General features: G+C 41.2%; 1 protein-coding gene across 1 annotated transcript; it reads left to right on the top strand.

Moving 5' to 3' along the window:
• The first annotated feature begins 2,404 nt into the window (after positions 1 to 2,404).
• LOC128459779 (transforming growth factor beta-3 proprotein) lies at positions 2,405 to 14,267 on the top strand. Its single transcript, XM_053444642.1, has 7 exons — positions 2,405 to 3,137; positions 7,934 to 8,097; positions 10,307 to 10,436; positions 10,579 to 10,686; positions 11,056 to 11,206; positions 11,384 to 11,537; positions 12,316 to 14,267. Exons 1-7 carry the CDS (start codon positions 2,792 to 2,794, stop codon positions 12,472 to 12,474), a joined length of 1,212 nt encoding a protein of 403 aa, XP_053300617.1. The 5' UTR covers positions 2,405 to 2,791; the 3' UTR covers positions 12,475 to 14,267.
• The last annotated feature ends 735 nt before the right edge of the window (positions 14,268 to 15,002 follow it).

The following is a 15,002-nucleotide window of genomic DNA, read 5'->3' as shown; positions in this document are numbered from 1 at the left end:
TTCCGACTTTCTGTTGAAAACAGGGCAATTTTCTAAAGCGATAAATCAACAATTTTCTACAGTTGGGTCCTGCTGAGATGTAACGTTTTTGTGCTCTTCACAAGTGTCAGCACACACACACAGACACACAAGAACACCAGCAGACAGCAGACATTGTTTGTTATGCAGCATCACCTGCTGGCATAGTGGAGAACTGCCAACATTGAAATTGCCGAAGGATTGCTACAGTGGAAGAAAGAACCTTGTTTATGCCAACACGAAAACTTAGCAGAATTTAAACTGCAAAGACTTATTCTATAGGAAAAAGCCACATTACATAAATCATTGTATTCACTGAAGCTTGGTAAAGTAGAGGAAGAAAAATCATCCTGAAGAGAAGATAAATCACTAATGACTTTGCCTTGTGTCACAGTTTTCCCAGATTACTTCTGTCATATGTTTAAGATAAGCTTTGACACAGTGCAACAAAGTAGAGGACTGTGGGAAAGTGGCTGAGGGATACCAGGGACCTGGACACTTGTCCTAAAATAGTCTGACAATGGCGGGTAAGGCATCTCATTCCCTGCCCATTCTTGGATCACAAGAGGCCAAAACACCCATTTTTGGTCCATTTAGGTTTGGATCGCTCATTCATCAGCGCTGAACCCAACTTATGAATGAGGACTTTTCAGCCAGAGCCCTGAGCGACACGACTGGAAACACATTTCCAAACAGAAACAGAAAAAAAAGAAGTTCCTGTGACCACGTATCATACCAAGTATCAAAACGTTTTTAAAGAAAAACAGATACCATGGAGCGGAATGATGCACAAATAAAACGGTATATGAATAAAATAATTAAAACCCTAAAAAGAGAATATAAAGAAGTCCAAATAATTCTGCAACTTGCTCAAGAGACACCAAAACGAGACAATTAGATGATACATGAGCGTGTGAATAATTTGATTTAACATTATTCTAACAAAATGCAGAATAGTGTATACCTCACCTCAACTAATATCCAGCAAAACAAACATTAGCTAAACAAATGAGGAATGTTTCTGTGTGACTTACACCGGCACCTGGTCACATGATTCAAAAGCAAAATATTTACCAAGTTTGGACATTCTACAAACTCATTCTTTCCACGCAAACTGGTGGGCGAGAGAAACGTAGTGAAATACCAGACCCCATGTTTGGGTACAGGGGGCCTCCGGCGGCTGAGTGAGCTTTGACCTAAAATAGGACTGAGAAATGTGGATAAGCTCTATGAATAGAGATAAAACAGACTGCGGAGGAGGGAAAGATAAAATAACTTGAGGGGCTGCAAATAAACCTCCAGACATCAGTGCAGAAAAATGAATTTTATGCGGACGGCGGTTTGCAGAGGGCATGGGAAAAAATCCGCCTGGACGGGCGAGGAAACGTTGGTCCTTTTGAACACTAATGCAATTATGTTGCCAGAATGTGAAGTCTGAAAGGAGTTGTGTAATTTGAGTGCGGCCTCTGACAACAGGATTTGTCCCGTATTGTGTCGGGACCTTTATGAGAAGTCTCCATGCAGCTGAAGGAGGGGAGACAAAGGGCCCAACTGTGAATTAGCACAAAGTACATTTATGGAATTTTTACGAGTAATATTTACAAACCACTTGACTCTCATTTTTTCCAGCAGATATAAAATGTTTACAGAGAAGGAAATTTTGAGATTTAAGTTAAACAGAGCAGAAATAAACTTGAGCATCTGGAGCAACATTCGATTCAGATATGCTCAATATTTCAATTGGCTTAGACTGACTGTTGTGTTGGTCTAGAGTTAAATATCATCGAGTCAGAGGGATAAGTTGAGTATTTATAAATTGGAGATAAAAATTATACAGACAGCATATGGTTATTAAAATAAAACTAAATGAGTCTCTAAATAGAGCATTTTCTAAAAAGGAGATTTTCTTCAACCCAGATTCTGTCCGATTGAGTGGAGGGCTGCAAGTACCACAACTTGCCACTGGAGGGAGGACGACCCAGGCCATGAAGACACCAACAGGACGGTGCAGAACCAGAGGGAACTGAGACCATCATAAGATCTATATTCACTCTACTATTATAGAAATAGATGCAAAACGGCAAAAAAAATTACCATAGGCCCAAATCTGTATACGTCAGGCATCTTAAAAATAAGGGGAATGAAGACAGAATATTAAATCTATAACTTTCCAACTTCATATAAAAGAACAGGATCAGAAAAACAAACAGTGGTCTCTGGCTCATGTGTGTTGTTTATTAGTCAGAGCTGGTGTCTGGTGCGTCTCGGTGCGCATTGTTGTGATCTGCGCTCTCTCTCCTGCGGTCCCTCCTCCACCAAACGTCAGAAACCGTACTGGTATAAAAACACATGCGAGGACAGACCGAGCGCTCAAAGTCTCACACAACTCTTCAAACCTTCCATCCTGCGCGCTGCCTCCTCACAGACAAACACACAGACGCACAGACTTTTAATGAGAAGAGAAGAGAAGAACAGGACCGTGCCAAGCTACCGGATATGCGCACAAGAATGCAAAAGAAAAGTGTGTTTGTGCCTCTAGTGATTTTTGCGCCGGATAAATTTCACTCATGTGGGAGAGTTTCCCCTGCTCGGGACTTTGATTTGGTTTGATGGGCGCGCACACGCTTGGATTTCTGCTGATAACAACGGGGGCTGGAGAGAGCGCATGAAGTGAGGAGTTTTTCATCCTCAGCTCCAGAGGGTTCACCAGGTTTGACTTGAGGTCTGTGAAGCTGCACATTTCTACCGAACCGAACCAAATGCAGAGAGAGAGATGCATCTGGGCAAGGCGTTACTGTTTGTCCTCCTCCTCAACTGCGCAGCTTTGAGCTCGTCCCTGTCGACTTGTGCCACCGTGGATATCGACCATGTGAAGAGGAAGAGGGTCGAGGCGATACGGGGTCAGATCCTGAGCAAACTGCGGCTGACGAGTCCTCCGCACTCCCTCGGACCGAATAAAATCCCTTATCAGATCCAGGCGTTGTATAACAGCACCAAGGAGCTACTGGAGGAGCTAGGGAGGGACCGGCAGCAGAGTTGCGGTCAGGACAACACCGAGACAGAGTACTACGCCAAAGAGATATACAAATTCAACATGGTCTACGGACCGCCAGAGAGTAGTAAGTACTACAGCTATTAAGGCAGTAAAGTTTCTGTCACTTTGTGGTTTATGCGTTGGCAATCAAGGCGTCCACTGTGCGTAATTACGCACTGATTGAAGAGGCTGGTAGGCGCGTCAATCTCAAACTGCACTTCTATGTCATGAAGTTACTCCCTCTTGACAAGTTTGAAAACGTATAAAAACCACTTTGAATTATAATATGTCTGAGATGGGCTTTCCTGAAAAAAAAATCAGTTGCTAAAAATATAAAATGACACCTACTTTTCCCATGAATCTATCAATATGCAAATATTCTTAAATCTTAAGTTTGACTGATGGATACAAAATGTCTCACACAGCACAGACACACTTTCCTCCTCCGGCAGATGAATGTGAAATCAATCTTCCCAAAACTCTGCACTTACATCATTTTCAAAAATGCTGATGTGTCTGAACTGGAGCACTTGAAGGATGTGCTTCGCTCCTGTGACGCTCACCAACCTGTTTTAACCTTGTACCCGTGTTCCAGGAAAGTCACTCTCCTCCTACTCTTGACTCTTCTCTTCCTCCTCTTGTTTTTTTTTTTTTCCTCCATGGATCCTGTCCCTCTCCCCAGATGTTCCCATTTCCTTTCCAGGCAGGCCCAAATGAGAGGGACATCTGCCCAGGCAGGCAGAGGGGGGATGCCTGTAGGAGAAGGAGCATAGGAAAAGTTAACAGAGGTGGACAGGGAAAGTTAGATGATGGAAGGACCTCCCCGGTTAGCCAGGATAGGGGATCCCTCTCTCCTCAGGAGGAGTGTCGACCAACGAAGCCCTTGCAAACGCAGACACATCATTACCACCCACGTCCCCATTGAGACAGAGCTTTATCTGCCTGTCCTGGCCTGCACACGGGTGGCCTGAGAGCGTGAGATCACTAACTGCAGTCCTCAGGTTTAACTCTGCTAAATCGACTGTGAAACTGAGCCTCCATCCATCCCCTTGAACCTGAATGATCCTGGAGTGCCAACATTTTATTGCTCATATTTAAAATTCGGCTATATTTATCTGCTTGGTTAATAATCTGCTTGACCCTCTTTATTTCTTTTAAGAATACTTATTAAAAACCTCAGATAAGACCTATTCAGACCCTCTGCACCACCATTTTTCTCTATAGAATTAAAAGCTATGGAGTTGAGGAAGAAAAACGTGAGCTGAGAGGGACATGTGTCAGTACTTGAGGGAGATTCATGCAGCATGTGGTCCGACTGAGGCTGGATTACTAAGAAAGTAGAATAGGATAAATGCTGTGCGTGTGTGAAAGCCGGAGAGGGCCTCATGGTCGAGAGCAAAGCCAAGACCATTGCATCACAGTCCCTTTGAAATCAACAGGTGTTTTCAAAAAAGACCTATTTTTCCCTAAGCGATGTTCTGTTTCGAATCTCACCAAATGGTTTTTGACTGAGAGCGGCGGGCAGTAGGTGACTCAAGTCTGCGGAGGGGTTGTATATTTGGAGTCACAGATGGGCTTCAGACAGATTTACATGTATAGTGGGAAATGGCCACTGTTTCTTTTAGTGTAATCTAATATGCGATTGAAGAACAAACGGGGAAAAGGGCAGAAATACTTTGTAACTAAGCTGAATTGCCACATAAGTACCTCAATGTGCTAACCAGTCATCATCTTGACTTCCATTTTTGCTCCGATGAGCTTATAACTGTCCTATTGGGAGTTTTTTAATATGTCCGGTGTGATATCATACCAGGAAATATATATTCTGTCACAAGCGTGTACAGTAGATCCACAAATACACACTGAGTCTGCTCACTGAGGCTGGTTAATGTGATTTTCTTATGCTGAATCAGGCAAGATACAGAAAAACACTTTTTTAGATTCATTGTGCTGAGCTTTCACTCTGCTCTGGCAGGGACGCCTCCTGATTCTGTCAGTAGAAAAGAGACGTAATCTGCCAACAGGTTAACAAAATATATCGTGACTATATTTGACTTTCTGAATATTTTGAATCTTTATCATGTTTGTGGTTAAATCAGGGAAGTTATATAATCCAAAGCTCTCCAGCAAGTCCAGCAAATTTAACCTTGAGGGGTTCTGGGCTTTTAGCCATTTATTGAATGCTTTTGATTTTGCCTCTACATACCACGTTTAAAATGTTTACCATGCCAATGTCTGATATCTAATTTTTCACCATAGCATAAGCAATAGTCTCCTTTGTCATAGTATATAAACACACTGGACCCAAAAACACGACAAAATATGGAATCACTGCAGACTCCAGAGGGTAAAACAAAAAGACATTGATGGTCTATTTCCTTTAATATGACATATCTAGCATTTCCTGATCTCAGACCCCAAAACAGCAGGAAGTTTGTCTTAAATTCCTTACAAATCAAAAATATATCTATTTCAGGATGGGATGATGCTGTGGTTAATGATTGGTTAGAGTTACGGAAAAATCTGATGAGGTCAGAAAAGCTTTCCTTGTCAACAGTAACGAACACTCAAGGGCAAGAGAGAGATGCTTTAAAAGACGGATCCACTGTCTGTTGAATTGTTGAATTCTGATGTGAAGCTGCCTTATCTTTGCCTCCCGTCATAACTACCACAGCCACTAGAGGGCATTGGCAATTGAACGTTAAAAACGGCTCTCACACATGCACTGTGACCCCGAACCTTTCCAATCAGTTAGACTAGACATTAAACACAACCCTGCCAGCTACCAGGCTAAAAGTCTGTGGAACGTCACAGTATGGAGAACTGACAGCGAGCAAGAGGGCGTGTTGATGATGTTTCCTGCCTCCTCACCTAGGCTTGTGATCCCCCTCGCCTAAACCAGAGTATTTATATGAGGTGAGAACATGTCTAACAGCTGAGTGTGTGAAAATAAGAAGTTTTCAGACTGTTCCCCTACGATCGGGTCGAAACAGCAGACTGGGAGTGATGCTAGGGGTTATGTGGACACAGCCACCTCAGGGTGTTGCCCCTTTTCGCTATTCCAGAACGAGGCCGCTGACTTTGTGGAATCAGTGTTTGACTCTGAGCCAGTGATTTCATCCTCTTCCTCGGTTAATGTGGCAGAACACACACTCTCCTTGTGAAGGCCTCTGAAGGTAAACTGTTGACCTTTGGTGGGTCCGAGGCAGCGCCGCGAACCACCGCAAATCAGCGACAGGTGCAAATGAAGCAGAACGCTGACGGAGGACCGGCAAATTACTTCATTGAGTGAGCGGACGGCAAACATTGGAAAGATTTCCTTTTATAGCGTGGTACGCATACAATCTGGCATATGTCAATGACTGACGTCGGATTGTGGAGAGGTCATCACAGTCGGAGGGCGTTCGGGTCCAACAGGTTGTCAGTGGGCCTGGGGATAGGGTTTTAGATACGCAGACACCAGGAGGGTTAGGTCATCCTGAGCTGAAGGATACGGGCATTTCAATTACAACTTTTTCCATTTCCACCAAATATAGACAAAAAGTGTTGGAAAAGCACTGAGGAATTCTGATAAGGAAGGCAGCAACACTAATCATTTCCCTGTGGGCTGATAAAGAAAGTGCCAGCCACTAGAGAGCCAGTAAACCCAAGTTCCTATTGTAGGTGAGAATGGGTTTACGAGAATTCCAGTATATAATAAACATGGAAATCTATACACATATTTTCAAACTCATGTTGGGACTTTTTTTCCACACAAATTGAAACAATATGGTGCCTCAGAAAAATAAATTACACACTCTGTTGCCATGTAGAATTTGAAATTGTTACATCCACGGCCAACTCACTTTGTGTTATCAGTTAGTAGAGTGCTGCAGCTTCTTGGAAGCATAATGACGTTTCTCTGTTATCAAGTGGATGACAGTTTGAACCAAAAACACACTTCCTCCAAACTTTTCCTCCCTCCACTAGGCCACACAGCCGGAGAAGCATTTTTATATATTTTCAAAATTTAAATTATATAATGTCTTACTATAAACTTATGAACTGTGTTGTGACTGAAGCAGGCAACAACTATTGTAGATCGAGATACAAATGTTCAAGTAACTGATAAATTGTTCAAGTAATTTTTGTATGCAACACTTCATCAAATTCAGAAGTTTCAGCTTGTAAACTGCAACGTTTGGATGTTTCTCTTCGTCTCATTCAATGGTAAAAGTGGTAAAATTAAAAAAATACTATGATTTATTTTTTGAGGTGTTGTCCAGATTAAACAAGCATCGAACCTTCGCTCCCTAATAAAATAAGTTGCTTACTAGAGAAAATAACTGAAAGATTTAAAACCGTTATTAGTTGCATCCTCACACTTTTTAAACATTTACTCAAAGTTTTGGAAACATGTCACAAATCTATTATATATAATATTATTATTTACGGTATGCTTGTTTGTGTCCAGTCATTATTTTTTAACAAGGTTTTTTCACAAGGTGAACAATCAGAATTACAAAAATCTTATCTTCTCAATAATAATAATAATGAATAGATGAATGTTGATTGGTTAATGCTGCCCCACATGAGATGGGGAAATATCAAATATCGATTTTTCACCCCAAAAAAATTCGCAGATGATATTTTGATGTGTCACAGTATGAAAAACACAGATTTAAAGAATAGAATGTCTGCTGCAAAAAAGGTCTAAACGTTTCATTTCATCTGTGAAACCCTCGTGACAGAGATCACACAGTGAGTATCTGAGATCACGTAGTCCAGAGGTGATGTTTCCGTTGTCTGGACATGTGCTGCTGGTCCTGCCTCAGATCCTGATAAGACTTTTTTAAGCCTGTTCTCTCACTAACCTTTTATTTGACTCTCTCTCTGTTCCAGACGATGTGCTCTATTGCCTCAAAGGCATCACCTCTAAGGTTTTCCGCTTCAACATCTCCGCCATGGAAAGGAACTCGACCAACCTCTTCAGAGCAGAGTTTCGAGCTCTGCGGATGCCAAACTCCAGCGCCAAGAGGAATGAGCAGCGGATTGAGCTCTACCAGGTGTGTGAAGATACAGTTTCCTCGTCCTCCTGCAAAGATCAAACGCAAAAGCTCACTGTCAAGTCGTGTAATCTTTGTATGCAAAAAACTTTATTAGATTCTGGTCTGTCAAGAATACATATTACATAAGCTAGTTGCTGGTTCTCCACCACATTATTCCAGGCCCTAATTGACAAAGCGAGCCAACGACAACCAGATTGTGATTGCAGGCGTGGGTAACAGCCAGGCCAAAAGCCAAGAAGCTCAGCGGGCCTGCAGAGTGTTTGCAGGGCTGGAACAGAGTTACTGTTAGTGCAGCTCTGACAGGCCAGATCTATTATGGTCCCCATTTTGGTTCTGTAGAGGTTTTTACCATTCAGTCCTCAAGAGGGTACGCAAACTTAATTAAGCTGTTAAAAAGGGGGCTCTGGTCTGCTAAGTGATGGAATGATGCAACCGCTTCTCTGAGCTGTAGTAAACGTCATCTAGACCTTGGTATTCTGTCCTTGGCTTTACAGATCCAATACAAAGATTGCTATTAAAATGAAAAGGAATGAAAATACCACAATACTCTAGTCAGGAGTGCTATCGAATAACTTTCTGGCAACGAATATTGATGTTGTAATCACCGAATCCGAATATCAGTTTCTGTTACTGCATGTGATGCAAGAAGAGAAATCGGACATATGACTGTAATCCGATCTACTTTAATCCTCACCAACATAACCACAACAAAAGCAAAGCTCTTAGATCATCGCTTGGTATCAAGCAAGTGGGTGTTTGCAGAAGATCTTCATGTGTTAGTCGTGCAGGGGAGCAGCAGGGCGAAAGGGCTTTTCTACCAAAGAGTTGAAAATACATTTATTTTATGGCCGATTTCAAACTGAGAGGAGAACAAGAGAGAATCTTGATACTAGTTGATGGAATACGCGTTTAGATCTTTGAAAAGCAGCAGTACCAAAATGAGCAAGTTCAAATCCAGCATGTTAAGCAGTAAAGTAAGTTTTGGCCCCAACATATACAAGTATATAAAATACATAAGTACATGTTGCATTCCCTTTTCATCCAAATATATTGAAAGACTGAATGAACATTGTTGAATTTAAAGAAAACTGGTAGTTTGCTTTTATAGATGTTCCCACTGAATACATATAACCGTAAAGTTTCTTTTCAACTTAAAGTTATGAACTATACAAAGGTTTTATATTTAGAATATAGAAATAAAACTGTGGGTAGTGTGAAACCAACAGTTTGCAGTGGGAAACTCAAGGAGACTTAGAACTCTACTCTGCAGCTTTGCACAACTTTTTTTAAGCCTTTAGATTTTTGATTTGGTCTGAGAGGACACATAAGTGACTAGTTCTAATAAATCATAACTTTATTTTCACCGTAAGTTGGTTCCTGTTTGATAAAATAACTGTCCTACCTGAGCAAGACCTTTTCCAGACAAGGCGAGCAACTAACTTGCTGGTGAAACACGTAAGAAGCAGAAAAAAAGTGCTGAGTCAGTATTCCAGTGACTCTGTCTTTGGCAGCACCAGGCAAACATTTGAGGTTAGCATCTGGTTCAAGGTGTCGCTGTGCCTGAACATTCATGTGATATGGGAGGAGGGCGGGAGACACTCATTCTCACGTTTCAAACAACCAACGACACCTTCAAGAAAATTGTAAGCGAAAAGCATTAGCTACTAGACATGAAGGTAATTGTAAAAAACCTCAAGTGATGATTGTTTTACAAGTTTGGTCTGGAATGTTAAAACCGTTTGCTTTTTAAATGAAGGAAGTGATCCACCTTCTATTACCTTTAACAATGGATGTTGGCTACGTACAGACTTCCACGTTTGCTTGCTTTCACAGCCACATCCACACTCTTTACCACCGAAAGGGACATATTCCAGATTTGAGAAAAATTCTACTTTCCCAATTGTAATTACGACTTGGATGCTGACGTAAATGCTATTTACAAGTGCGAAACCGGTAATTATGGTAACTCCAATATGACATGGAGGTGCCATTTTGCAGTCTCACAAAGTTTCTCTCCATTACCCTATGCATTATCTCATTCGAGATAAAAAAGTCTTATGATAATTAAAAGAAGACTTTAGTTTGTCAAGCAACAGCTTGATCGTGTGCCCCTCACTTTGTCTGCTCTATTCTGTTATTTTTTGTTGAAGCTGTTTCAGTGCTGAGAGAAAACTTCACAGAGTGACGGGTTATTGTTGTCCGGCAGATTGTGAGGCCAAATGAACACATCAGAAAACAACGCTACATCGCAGCCAAGAATGTGCTGACCAAGGGTACTCCAGAATGGGTCTCCTTCGATGTGACTGACACAGTGCGGGAGTGGCTGATGAACAGAGGTGAGACCGAGGTCACTGACATACGTTTTTGCAAAAAAAACAATCATTAGTCCTAATGATCGTCCAAAGTTTGACTTAATAATTTAATGTGACAAAAAACCTAACTTTGACAACCCTCCTTTCTGTGCTTGTTTTCCATCAGGAAGTAATTTAGGCCTGGAAATCAGTGTGCACTGCCCCTGCCACACCTTCAACCCAAATGGGGACATCATTGACAATGAGCACGAGGTGCTGGAGGTGAAGTTCAGAGGTGGGCTTCAAAATTGTTTTGTCATATATGTTTTTATGCCAGGTGTTAGTAGCTCTTCTGATCCAATATCTGTAAATCGTTATGTCTCCGTGCCATCTTTCTATCAGTTTAGAAGCTTGGGGTTGGGTTGCTTGGTCTCCCTTAAGATTATAAAACAAAAAGTTAGTACAGGGACAAATACAATTTATATTAAAAAAATGTATGTCCCTTATTTCGTATTTTCTTCTTAGAATTTCCATTCTGTGATATGTAAAATAAAACAAATGGCTGTGTCATACAACTGTAATTTGAATACATAATTTTGCAGATTTTACACCTTAATTAAGTGAAATTAAGAAAGTAACCTCCTTGATCATGTCTATAATTAAGGCGTAGATGAGGAGCAAAGCCGCTTGGATCTGGATCAGCTGAAGAAGAAGAACCTTCCTCACCTCATCCTCATGATGATCCCGCCCCACCGCCTGGACACTCAGCACAGTCGCCGACGCAAGAGAGCACTGGACACAAACTACTGTTTCTCGTAAGGGACAAATGAATTACCCACTAAGCAAAAAGCCATTACTTGTGAAAAGGTGCAAGAGATTATACACATATAGTAAAAGCCTAAATATATGCTTCAACAATATGTATCTCCTAATGCATTATCAGCATATTAACATAGTCTGGTTTTGCTGTTGTTGTCTATTCCTCATCACAGAAACACGGAGGAGAGCTGCTGTGTTCGCAAACTCCACATTGATTTCCGACGTGACCTGGACTGGAAGTGGATCCATGAGCCCAGTGGTTACGACGCCAACTACTGCTCTGGGCCCTGCCCTTACCTGAGGAGCTCAGATACGACACACAGCTCGGTAAGGAGGACCACACAGCATTTTCAAACAAGACAGTTTGTGAGGAAAGAACAAAACAAAAGCCTATTTTCTGACTCATTCTTTGTAGTAAACAGCCATATCAGCACTTATATTGAGTCTGAGGACTTGATATCAGATGGATCTGTACCTGAACCTGACGAGCGGGAATTACTTTACTAGTAAAGAATGACCAGATCCAAAGGATAATGAGACACATTCCAAAATTTGGTCAATCTAAAAAAACATAAATGGACAGAGGATCTTCAAAAGATTAGCAATAAATATATATATATACTTTTAACTTTCCTTCCCAGACCTTCCTCTGAACAGATTTTTCTTTGGGATACTTTGTTCTGAAGAAATAGTCCCTTTGATAACTGTTGACACTGTGTGGTTTGATGTTGACAGTGGTAATGAGAATAAGTTAGTCTTTTTCAGCTTCATGTTTTGGTTCCTGAGCTTATATATGGACTGTACGGCTGAGCTACATCACCATAATGTTCTAGAAAATGTGGAAATAAAAATAAAAAAAAGATTGTGGGTGGAAGCCACATGCACACTCCACACAGAAAAGGCTGAACCGGGATTTGAGTCATCAAGAAAAGTCCCATATGAATTATTCTATGTATTTTTATATATTTCAGTCGTAAAGCCTTTTACAATGAACTTGAGAGTAAATTATGAAGAGTCCATCACTCAATAAATACTAAAGATTAAAGTACAACTGTAAGTACAACTTGAAAGTGAGGTTTCATCTCTCCTGTGTACTCTTCTATAGCTGCTGAGCCTGTACAACACCCTGAATCCGGAGGCCTCGGCTGCCCCCTGCTGTGTTCCTCAAGACCTGGAACCTCTCACTATACTCTACTACTCCGGACGGACCCCGAAAGTGGAGCAGCTCTCCAACATGATTGTCAAGTCTTGCAAGTGTAGCTGAGAAGACACTGAACGGCGAGGTAGAGTGGCACCCTTTCTGCTCGGTACTGACCAAACCCATGTGCTCCTTTGAACTCTTAGCTGTGACAAATAATTAAACTGACCCTGTGGACTCGTGGCTTAGATCTGGAAGGCCACACTTCTTTTTTTTTTCTTTTTCTAAAGGATACAGATTTTCTTAAAACCGGGGCTCATCTTTTTCCTTGTTTGGTATTTTTTCCCAACCCCCTCAGTCTGCTCTTAGTTACAAGTAGTTATTTTGATCTTATAAGGTGCAACCCAAACCAAACGTAGTCTGACAATCAAGGTTTGATCTCCAAAATATTTCTGTCTAGGTTTGTGACAATGGACAGAATGCTCTTAAAGCTAGATGACAGAGTCCTGTACGAATGGGAGAGACTTGCTCTGTGCTATATTTTCTACTTCAGAGCTCAAGCAAATGTTCCACAAAGTCCAAGTCTACCCTTTCAGTAGAGAAGCTTTTGTGTGTCTTGCCCCGGAGCAGCATTGTTAACAGTCACAAATGTAGACGCCACTCTTCTGAACGGTCAAAGTGTCCTTTCTGACTGGATTCCTCCCTTGAACTTCCCTTAAGCTCCCTTCCCTTCAAACAGTGGGCATTATCTTCAATCACAAAAGGAGAAAGGACAGACTTGCTGCTGTATCCAAAGCCATAGCTGTGGTCAGGGAAAAGGAGAGCCGAAAGAGAATGCCTGTTGGTTTTGCAATGGAAAGTGAATGAACAAAGAGGTTGAGCCAAGCTTTTCTTTTTTTGGCCAGCCAGCAGCAATGGCCCTGTTTTTTTTTTTTGGTGCATCTAATAGAATGGGTAGAAGAAGAAGAAGAAAGAGAAGGAGATGAAGAAGAAGGAGAAGGAGAAGAAGAGGGGACCTGTATGCAAGGGAAGAACTCCCATGGAAACAAGCCATGAGCTCACTGACTGCCATTCACTGGAAGTTTTCATCCCTAACAGGTTCAAATTATTTTTGGGACTTCAAAGAGTATACTGGAAAAGAACAAGTCTTACGCAACAGTTTTTTTGTTTTTAATGGGATTTCTTTTACATTAATAGCAGATTTTGGTCTGTTATGCAACTTGTCATATAGTGATTTTTTTCACTAACTGGGATGAAATTTGACGTATCCCCATTGGTGGAAACACATTTATATTAAACCCAGAGTGCTGATGCATTTCCTTGAGATGTAAAAAGGGAAAGGAACTTTTTTTTTTTTTTTTGTCTTGTGCATAAAAATAACCTAATTATTTTTGACCTGTTGTATTTGATTAGGTTTATGTTGGACGTAAATCATGTTGTATTAAAAGTTGACTGTTCCCAGAAAAGTACATCAGAGCACTTTTCTCCTGCAATAACAGGACATTTAAAGACATTTAAAATACAGCTGTTTTATTTCTTCTATTTTCAATCATGCTATCCTACCACTAGAGATGTTCCGATACCAGCGTTGCAAATTCCTCCGATACCGACCTAAATGTAGAGTTGGATATCGGCGAGTGTGCAATTCTATGTATATCGATCCGATAACGTTTTTAAAGTTTTGTGGTTTCAATCAACTCTTCATCCACAGGTAGTGTCGCATTAGCCAGAGCTAGGTAAGATGTCTGCAAAGTAAAATGGATACATGCATACGTGACTTCAGTTTCAAGGGGTGGCACTTTATGTAGCCAATTACAGAACTTATGACTAATTATACAACAATGATAGCAATCAGCACTTCCATAAAGGGTATGAAGCGTACAGCTGTTGAAATAAAATACACAAGTTTTTTTTTTTCATTCACTGGTATCAGATTATTGCTTGTTATGGAATCTGTGAGGGGAAAGCGGATATCAGAACATCTCTACCAATCAATCACCTGTCGGCTTTCACCCATACCAGCTGAAAAGCATGTGCACGTGCAGTCAGGACTCCCGTGTTCATAAAACACTGCACTCTTTCATTCCCTCTGCTCCGTCTCTGTTTGTTTTGGTGCTATTTTACAGTGTGTGGCCAAAATGGAACAACAGAAGGAAGCAGGCGGGGGAACGAGGCAGTGACATGACAGTTGCTTGGTGAACACTTAGACCTCCTTGTTCTCCGAGTCAGAAGAGTGATTCTGAATCCCTGTGCCCTTTGACATTGACCCCGTCAGAGTAATCTGGCCTTTAGGTGACATTTATGTGATGTTTTAGTTTTTTTTGCAGAAATATTGTTTTTGTTTGAGTTGTCTATGATAATTGTTATTAAAAACAAAAAATGCAAAAACCTGTGCGAGCCCTTCTAAAGCCACACGAATCAGACACAAAAGCAATCAAATGTAATGGATCTGTGAAACCACTTAACTCTAAATTAGGGAATGATGAATTTACCCACTGGTCTCGTCTGCCGTATTGAGATTCCATTTAAAACACTATTTTCTCATAATGTTTTGGTTCCATACGAACAAAATTTCTCTTACTTGAATCTCACCAGTCCCACCTGTTTCCTGCAGGCGCATGCAGTGGCCCCTTTTTTTCTACCGGAGTAATAAA

The sequence above is a fragment of the Pleuronectes platessa genome, chromosome 17 (assembly GCF_947347685.1).
Source record: "Pleuronectes platessa chromosome 17, fPlePla1.1, whole genome shotgun sequence".
Lineage (NCBI taxonomy): Eukaryota > Metazoa > Chordata > Actinopteri > Pleuronectiformes > Pleuronectidae > Pleuronectes > Pleuronectes platessa.
Note: the sequence above shows the minus strand (reverse complement) of the source record. Positions and strands in the feature narration are given on the sequence as shown.